The sequence below is a fragment of the Sinocyclocheilus anshuiensis genome, unplaced genomic scaffold (genome assembly GCF_001515605.1).
Source record: "Sinocyclocheilus anshuiensis isolate Anshui unplaced genomic scaffold, SAMN03320099.WGS_v1.1 scaffold508, whole genome shotgun sequence".
Taxonomy (NCBI): Eukaryota; Metazoa; Chordata; class Actinopteri; order Cypriniformes; family Cyprinidae; genus Sinocyclocheilus; species Sinocyclocheilus anshuiensis.
Genome location: NW_015555744.1, coordinates 595,947 through 605,697, shown reverse-complemented (window position 1 = coordinate 605,697; position 9,751 = coordinate 595,947). Strand labels below are relative to the sequence as shown.

At 36.3% G+C, this 9,751-nt stretch overlaps 1 protein-coding gene across 1 annotated transcript in view; it reads right to left on the bottom strand.

Annotated features, from left to right (window-relative positions):
* Positions 1–1,027: 1,027 nt before the first annotated feature.
* The window catches only part of cemip2 (cell migration inducing hyaluronidase 2), a 28,179-nt gene continuing 19,455 nt past the window's right edge, over positions 1,028–9,751 (bottom strand). The window contains exons 15-24 of the mRNA XM_016466995.1: positions 9,265–9,420; positions 8,977–9,154; positions 7,442–7,657; positions 6,593–6,804; positions 6,273–6,455; positions 5,010–5,238; positions 4,703–4,804; positions 3,981–4,126; positions 2,588–2,694; positions 1,028–2,491 (exon numbers count right to left, since the gene is read on the bottom strand). Of these exons, the coding sequence (XP_016322481.1) occupies positions 2,283–2,491; positions 2,588–2,694; positions 3,981–4,126; positions 4,703–4,804; positions 5,010–5,238; positions 6,273–6,455; positions 6,593–6,804; positions 7,442–7,657; positions 8,977–9,154; positions 9,265–9,420 (1,738 nt within the window). The 3' untranslated portion in view covers positions 1,028–2,282. The remainder of the gene's footprint in view (positions 2,492–2,587; positions 2,695–3,980; positions 4,127–4,702; positions 4,805–5,009; positions 5,239–6,272; positions 6,456–6,592; positions 6,805–7,441; positions 7,658–8,976; positions 9,155–9,264; positions 9,421–9,751) is intronic.

Here is a 9,751-nt window from a genome sequence, read left to right as displayed (position 1 = left end):
ATTTCGGCGGGAACATTTATTGAGAGCCTTCGCATGCCTGTCGAAAAACATCTATACAACACAGTCAATATGCATGTGATCTGACCAAATTTGTCTCTTTGCAAAGCTAAAATATGTTTATTACTATACTAAGGTACTGTGGGAAAAAATGGTTACAATTGCTTATAAAATTATTTTAGTACCGAATACACCACTCTTGCCTTCACCTGCATCTCTCACAGTAAGGGGACGCTCGTTCAGTTTTCAACTCCATTCAGAATCTTAGAGTAAGTGTGCATTCACTATTTTACAGATGTTACTTTCATTTGATTTATTTGCTGTATGGTAAACTATGTTTGCTATGTGGTAAGTAATTGTATTCTTTGTTTCGATAAATTAGTACTAGTATCCGTGAACATCATAATTTGTAAGCAACTGAAAAAAGCACAAATGTCAGGGCATGTCAAAACTTTTCCAGGCCCCAAAACACCCTCAGACCCCAGAGGGTTAACAAAATAAACTCGTATCTATATTATTTAAATAGACAGATTTAAGTGTCAAATGAAGCCACAGAAAGAGTCTGTAAACAAGCGATTCGCTTCTAAGGCATATAAATTAAGTAATTTAGCGCTTATCATGTAACATACATTTATAATCTTTCAAAAGAAAGATAAAGAAGCTAAGAAAGGTAGTAAAAAAAAAATAGGAATTTGATGTTATGATGTGTGTGTGGTTTAAGCCTACGTGATTAATGAGCTCTAACATCTGAATGTCCGGGTCTGTGGCTCGCTTCATATTTCACACTCCCTCTGATATGACAGGTAATGCCTGAAATCTCGTGCTCGTTATGGCACCAAGCTCGATGTCCTGGATCAGGTCTGACAGTCGTCAGTTAACAGGGAAGACACTGGTGGAAATACTTGCAGTCCACTAAAACATACCTGTAAAGCAATCCTGACCCCTAGTGGTCATATAATTACCTCCAAGTAGTCTGCCTCACTTTCATTGTCACGAATACAAAAGCCAACACATGATTTACAAATACGCATTTTTGTTTTATAAGCTTTGTAATATTTTATCTGAATCAGAACATCGAATTACAGCACAAAAGCATAACTAGTAAAAAAGAGAGCATTTTAAGAATGAAAAAAATTCTGGAGGAAATAACACCTATATACGGAGGAAACACTTTTATCACCTTTAAGAAACACTTTACAAAACTGATCTCGGTTTCAGACTACCAATAAAACTCATTGTACAGTGATTAACAAATAGCCTAACTAATTCAACCCAAATCAAAAACCTCACAAACAGGCAATTCAGGCTTCCATTTCAATCACAATAATGACAATACAATTCATATGGGATGTTACATCTCTCAAATGAAGTGATGGCCCTATAAAGGCAGATAAAGGGCATTATCTTAAAGGGACAGTTCACCTAAAAATAAAGTTCTGTCTTTTTTACCCTCATGTTGTTCCAAACCAATATGTCTTTTTAACACAAAATGAAATTAGATCACAGGCTCAGTCACCATTCGCTTTGATTCTTTAGACAGAAATGCAGGGTTGGAAAAACATGAAAGTGAATAAATGATGACAGAATGTTTAATTTTAAGTTTAACCATTCTGTTAATACCTGTCATACAAATCTTTGGTCCGTTGAATGGCAAGAGACCCGATAATTAACAACATTTCACTGGTTAAACACCCTTTCCCACATACACATACATGACAGTAAACAATGTTTTTTGAAAAATGATTTAGCTGTAGATAATGTTCGTGTTGAAATGAAACATGAATACTGTCAAATACTTAACAGTGAAACTATAGTCATTGATGTGCCAGCAGCAGTGAAACCCAAAATGACGCAATTAAATAATGGTACGTCCAATTAAATCAAGAGGAATAAATAACAGAAAAAGAAATCTGAGAGTCATTTACACCAGCAGATTGTTGGAGGAGGAAAAGAGGCCACCAAATGACCATTGTGTTGTGCTGTACTTCTGCACAGGTGGTACGGAACTGCAAGATCGCCGTTTGATGTACTTCTAGCTTGTCCTGTCCTTTTGTTGTCCAGTTTGAAATAAAGTTGTTTGGTGTGTATTGAAAAAAGTGCATCACTTTGTGCTGTAACATTTATGACAAAATGCAACCACGCAGGACAAAACAAACAAATACATTCACTTGCTTAACAAAATACTTGTTCAAAGTCCACTAGCGCTTTCCTTTGCCGAAATAAATTACGTTCACAAGTTCACATTCATTCGCTGGTTGTGTTGTTTGTTCACATCTAGTAAAGGCTCACTTTTGGCTAAGAGATTTTCTCAGGAGTTCAATATCCATCCATGTGGGAGGGCCTTTTTGTGGTGGACAAGAGTATTCCTCTAGGGCCAGAGGAATGAACCTTTCCTGTAATCCCAGCACCTTGGTATCTTGGGAGGCCAACAGAGCAGACCATGGCTGTGGTGAAGGACCTCCCTGGCCAAGGAACCCAAAGAAAGCAATGGCGTCTATAAAAAGACAGTCATAGGAATCAGCAAACAGAGTGATCCTCATCAAGGAAAAACAGATCCTGACAGCAGTTTTTTGTTTTGGAAATACCTTACCTTTCTTCTGAAGATCTGGTGTTTTAGCAAATCCCAAAGGGACCAGAAATTGTGCAGCACCAGCAATGCCAGCAGGCTGACCTCTTGTTGCAAGAAGAACTATCGACCTACACAGAACCAACCTGATTTAGTCTAAACAGTGAAATATGGAAATCACTTACCTTAAAGGGGTCATGAACTGAGAAATCAAAACTCCACTGATCTTTTGACATATAAGAGGTCACTGTGCTATAAAAATGTTCTGTAAGTTTTTACATTTACATTTAGCAGATGTTTTTATCCAAAGCGACTTGGGCAGGTCATTCCACCAGGAGGGAACAGTTAATGAAAAAGTTTGTCGTTTACAAACAAGGCACGATTCGATACAGGATTTTCAGAAAGACTGAAACTAAAAGACTATGCTGTCGACTATATTGGATCCGACAGTAATGTTCCACCACACAAGTGTGAGTAACTGTTTTATTATGTGGTCACTATTGCTTTGTCTGTTATTACAGATTGTTTGATATTTACTGAGTATTTATGCGTTTTAGCCTAAATCACAGCAGCGTCCATCTGTGAAGGATGGAGGCTGTCAAACATACACAACTGTTAGCCAATTAAAGCAGTGGGCATTTACTTCCGAGTCTACAATCCGCCACACCTTTTCAAACAGAGCGTTCCAATGAGGGGGGTCAAAACAGGACAGAAAATACCCTATTACTTCTAAATTATGATGAATCTTGATAACATTATAAGTGGACCTCAGAGAACAGTACGGAAAATAATAAATAAGCAGTTCATGACCCCTTTAAAAATAAAAGGTCTATTAAAATAGCGAAAATGCAATACTGTTCTAAAGTTTGGGGTTGATAAAATCTTTTAATGTTAATCTTTTAAGTCTCTTATGCTCACCAGGGCTGCATTTACTTGTTCAAAAATTCAGTAAAAACAATAAAATTGTGGAATATTACATTTTAAAATAACTGTTCCTGTGATGGAAAAGCTGAATTTTCAGCATCACTACTCCAGTCTTCAGTGTCACACGATCCTTTAAAAATCATTCTAATATACTGATTTAGTGATCAAGAAACATTTCCTATTATCCATGTTGAAAACAGCATTATCTACAAATATTAATTTATTTTTATTTAAATGTCTTTACTGTCACTTTAAAACAAATGCTGAATTCATGGACTCATTCATGGACAATTCATTAAAAAAAATCTTACTGAGTCCAAACTTATGAACAGTAGTGTATATACTAAATACAATCGGCACTGCACAAATCCTTACACTCATCACCAGCTCCCTCAATAAACACTTTATGCCACCTCTCAACTATATGCAGTGCCAACTTTTCCCAACCTCTAGACAAACAGTTTAAAACCCCAAACCAAAATTTTCACCTCACCTCTTCATAATTCCAGTTTTAAAATACTGTTCCATTTTAGTGTCCAGCGTCGTAAACAATGAGCTCTTTGTGACTTTTCCAGAGCATGCGTCCACAGTAACTATGAGGAACCCTGACTGTTTGAGGTCAAACCTCTCTGCATTCACCTATAAGACAGGAAAAGAGAAAACGGGTCCCGTAAACTATTTCTAAATGTTAACAACATTCATTTCTGCATGCACCACAAAAGCAAGATAAATGAAGATAAATACATATTCTAATTTTCTTTCCTCTACACTGTGTAAATTAAAAGCGGCAACCTGTCCCCACCATCACAGCAAAATTGGCCAAAAGCACTAATTCAAATCAGCTTTATTATCATTAATATATATAAAACATGATTTAAAAAAAAACTGAAACGAAACTAAAATACATTATGACTGCAAACAAAAGTAGAAATGGCCACAAATTAATTTTAGTTTTTAAAAACAGTCAATTGAGAAAGTTTTAAAAGTTATCAGTAAACACGAAAATCGTAAATCGTAGTACTAGTGATAACATTAGACATCCCTGGAAAATTTGTTTTACGAATTAAAAGTGATTTGAACTGTAATAGTTAACACTCTATAACACTCGCAGCCTCAAAATACTTAAACTTAAAAATGGGAAATAAATCTAAACGTATTCTTTTCTTACACTGATTTTCCCAAGAATAAATTAATGCTTTGAATGATCACACTCACAGTGATAAAGGCTTGTGTGTCATTACTCTGTTCTTCTTTTACACTGAGGGATTTGATCTGGGTTTGGAGGTAGCTGTTCCATGGATCACTGGAGAAGGCAAACTACAGGGAGGAAAATAAAAGTCACTCAGGGTTGACAGCTTAATGGCTCCCTGTTACAATTACCCAGAAAACGCAAGGTAAGGCTCTCGGACAGGACGGCAGATGGACAGTATGTCTATCTGGCACATAGTTCAAAGCCAGTTGCACTCAAACAGAGACACACAAATGATCCTGCCCGTTCATATGAAGTTTGGACCGTACTTACCTGTGAGGCCCCACAGGCTCTGCAGGGCTCTGTGTTCGGCTTTGGCATAGGCACTATATTGCTGGCAGGCTTTCTGTATTTGGGGTAGGCATTGGCAGTGCAGTTGCAGGTCTGAGTCTTTTGGTTGGCACGTATGGTGGCGATGATCTTCACTCTCTCGCAGCCTGCGGTGGAGCAGTAGCTATGGCCATCTCGTCTGTGCCGAGCTCGTGCGTACAGCCATAACAAACTGGAGGTTAAACACAGGCTTACGGTCTCAGACTGATCAGGTTGTAAACAATGTGGCTCTGTGTCACTATCAAAACATTGCTCTGATTGTTTGAGCATCAGGATGAGCCTGACAGAACAACATTGTCTCATTCAATGGCGTGATAATTAGAAATGTTTCTTAAGCAACAAATCAGCATATTAGAATGATTTACGAAGGATCATGTTACACTGAGCACCTTTTCCATCATCTAATGATTATTAATTAACACTTAAATCTTTAGCAGATCTGAAAATGAATACTTTATATTATAACGCTGTGATGTCTAAATTCCCTTGGATCATTAAAAAAAAAAAAAGTACACTAGTGCGTTTTCATTTTAAAATGCACAACTTCTGCTACGGTTGCGACTGTCGTTTACACTACTCCGGCGTTTTCGGAGACTTTTGAAAAAGCTGCAGACCCTGTCTTAGTTTGAAAACTCATTTCAGTGTATTTGCATTTCAGTGTAAACAGACCAAAATGGAGACTTTTGATGAAAACGATGGCGTGGCTGCCCACATTCGCTCTGCGTATCCTTGACGACCGTGTACACAATAACATCATGCTCATTGTTGTACCCATAGATATGTATAGGTAGAGTCCCCATTCGACCGCTCCAAGCACATAGAAGCGTCCTCCATCTAAATAATAAGGCATATACCTATACATATCTATGGTTGTACATGCATTAATGGTCATGTGACATGCGTTTTCGGTTGTGTAGTGTGGACGGAGATTGTTTCTGAAACGCAGTGAAAACACCAGCGTAGACGAGGATCGTTTTCATTCTAAAACGCCGTTTTAAAACGAAAACGCACTAGTGTAAACAGGACCTTAGTTTTTAGTGTTTTATGCTTTCGGATTTTTATATTCTATTAAAAGTGATATTAATACCTTTAAAAATAATTAAAATTCAATAAAATGCATAGACCTATTGTGATTCCTACAGCTTTTTTTGTGAAATCAATATGTTGATAAAGGCTTGTTAACATTTCAAATACATTTTTTCCTACCCAACAGATTTGTCGAAAAAGTACTTCCTCTCCTGCTGTCGTTTCTCTAGGTCTGAAATGGACGATACGGGGCCATAGTCCTCTATGCCATCGAAGCTGTTGTTCTGCTTGTTGTAGATGTCTGATGTGATCTGGAAGACTGTTTCATTGGGGTAGCAGAAGCCGAGAAGAGCCCAATCACCCCTACAGGAGCAACACAGTCAATAATCACATCAGGCATGAGCAATTACTAAGGCATCATTTCATGGTTATATAGTTTAGCAACTAATGTTCTGTTTCAGATATGGGGGGGGAGATAACATTCCTCCTTTTTAACTTACTGGTCAAAATTAATCAGTGACAGGACTGTTTCTCTGGGTGCAGGTCCATTCCAGTGCACCGTATAGCTCTTGCCCATCATCAGTACAGGTTGGTACTGCTGAGAAGGAGCTGTCTGGCTTCTGATGCCTCTGAGAACCATGGGTTTATCAGGGTATTCATCTCTACTGATAGACAGGCTCAGATTAGATGCGCCCTGCGACTGTATATACACCTATTGAGAACATAAGTAACACTGTTTAAAAAGTTAAAAAAACAGTTAAGAAGATATACAATACTGTTCAACAGTTTGGGGTCAGTAAGATTTTTATTAGATTTTTTCAATAAAATTAATACTCTAATTCAGCAAGGAAGCATTAAATTGTTAAAAAAAAAATAAGAGTAAAGACTAAAAAACACAATCTATTTACAATACTAATCTATATGCTGTTCTTTTGAACTTTCTATTCATCAAAAGAAAATGTATCAAGGTTTCCACAAAATTATGAAGCAGCAAACCTGTTTTCAAAAGCAATATTAATAAATATTTCTTGAGCAGCAAATCAGCATATTAGAATAAATTCTGAAGGATCATGTGACACTAAAGACTGGAGTAATGGCTGCTGAAAATTCAGGTTTGGTTATAAATTACATTCTAAATTTTTTTTAAAAGAAAGCAGTTATTTTAAATTGTAAAAACATTTCACAATAAAACTTTTTTACTATATTTGTCATTACATAAATGCATTCTTGTTGAGGCTTCTATCAAAAGCAGAAAACAATTTATAGACCACAGCTTTTGAACAGTGATGTACTTGCATAATAACATGACATGAAACTGCAAAAGGAGAATGAGACACCTATTTCTTTACCTGAGAGTACTTGCCACTGCACACAACCCCATTCCAATGAGGAACATCCACACATTGTGGGTGGCGGATCAGGAAGTTGTCAGCCCTTGCCACATACGTATCTGTGTAACTGCTGATCGAACCATCCAAGTCATGAAAGATGGAATTTTTATCACCGTCCAGATCATTCTGTTCAAACCACTCGCCTGGTCGGCCAAAAAATGCTCTTAGAGTCACCTGAATGATTAAAAGAGGATCACTGGTCATGAGAAATGTTAACAAAAACAACCGGACAGACGTAGAATTAATGTGGTACCATTTAGACACAAGTGAAGCAAAATATGACCACATTTAAAGATCTTTTCAAGGGCTCTTTTTAACATATGCTAAATACCAGCTGCCAGAACAGGGTCTTATTATTTAATTCCTCAGCACCAGAGCAGATGGTGATCAATCAACAGAGAACAACCAGATGTGTCATCTCTCTCACTGAGAAACAAGCAATAAGTACAAGCATTAGTAACACTTAAGATAAATAACCGTTATTACAGACTAGACAGACTTGGTGGTGTTATCTGGGAGATCTGGGTTTCTAAAGAAATGGTCTCTATGACCTTTTAGTAATGCAATTACGTTCAGGTTGCCCCAGGGGGCCAGTCCCTGTAATTAGTCTATAGTTGACTCTGACAACAAACAAAAAAAAAAAAAAAAAAAAAAAAAAAAAAAAAAAAAAAAAACTAATTGTCATAAAAAATAATTATAGGTAAAATGTCAAAAACTTTTTTTTAGGAAACACAGCTTCGATTCTGTCCATTTTCTGAGTACATTTATTCTCTTTTTTACCCTGTAATCTTTATATTTATAAATAAAAAAATGCAAAAAATTATTAAAATAAAATAAAAATGACAAATTTGTTTTTGAAATACAACATTAAAAAAAATTATCAACGGTGTTTTTTTAGTACCACCAAGTTTTAATTAGTATTTATTTTTATATTTTCCATTTTAATTTTAATTTCAGTCAAAGTTGTATATAGTTCTTATTCATTTTATTTCTTTTTTTTATGTATTTTACTTTAATCAAGTAACATTTATTTGATTTTTTTATGGTTTTTGTTTGATTTAATGGTAATAAACCGGGTTAACACACTAACTTGGGCAGTCCCAAAATCACATACCTAAAATCAAAATAAAATCATTTAATAAATAAACAAAAACTATAAGCACTGAAAATATATAGAGTGAAAACTACATGACAATGGTTGCTACAAGGGAAATTAAATTATATATAAAAAAATTTAAATTCTAAAATAAAATTAGTGAGTAATAAACGTGACTGAAATAATGTACTCAAATAAAATACAAATAAACAAAAATGTTAAAAAAAATTAGAAAATGTTCACAGGTTTTATTCTGTAGTACTGAATATCTTATCACAGAAGCAGTTAAACTGAGTAACTTGTATGTTTGTGTGTTAGGTGGGTTAGCAGTCACAGTATAGTAGTGTCAGTGAGCATTTGAACAGTGTCCAGGTCCTAAATGTGTATATGCACTCACACTAGGCTGGAAGGCGAGAGACGACAGGTTATTTCTGGGTGTCAGCTGCCAGATGTTTTTCAGGCTGAATCCCACAGCCATGGTGAAGCGCTCGGTCGTGGGACTGAAGGCACGAAATGTGCTGTCTAAGAGTCTCACTGGACCATCATTTATCTGAAAACCTCGGATAGGAAACGTCCTGACAAGAACAGAGCAAACAGTATTCCAATTATACAAAGAATTTGTATTTCACTAAACCAGACAAAAGTTTATTAATACTAATCTCCCTTTATTTCTTTTCTCCCGTACTTGTTTCTTGGTAGAGTTCTCATCTTTCCGTCTACTCCACCAATTCCCCAGTATTTATTTTGCCCTCCGTTGGTGCCACGATTTCTGCTCTCACCAACAAACAGAGACTGGGAGACCTCCTGACTGGAGCCCTCATCTTTAGGGTAGCTGCCATCACTGCAGTGAGAAAGAGGAGGAGGGGAGGGAAACACTGTTTCATTAACTGCTTGCCTTAGGTGGTTGATGTAAAACACTAGCCCAGACACATTCACACACTTGCACACATTTGCCAATCAGACTGTGACTGTTTTAGCAGAATAAAAACAAAAATGTTCCTTTAAATTACTATGCCTGCCGCCAGCCACACATACAGCAAGAACATTTCCTCATATAGACATGCACTCACATACAAACACTATGATTGTCAATTTAACATGTTTAATGCTATTCACATATGCGATTAATTAGATCATAAAGTAGCTGATTGGCAGCTCTAACAAACAGAAAA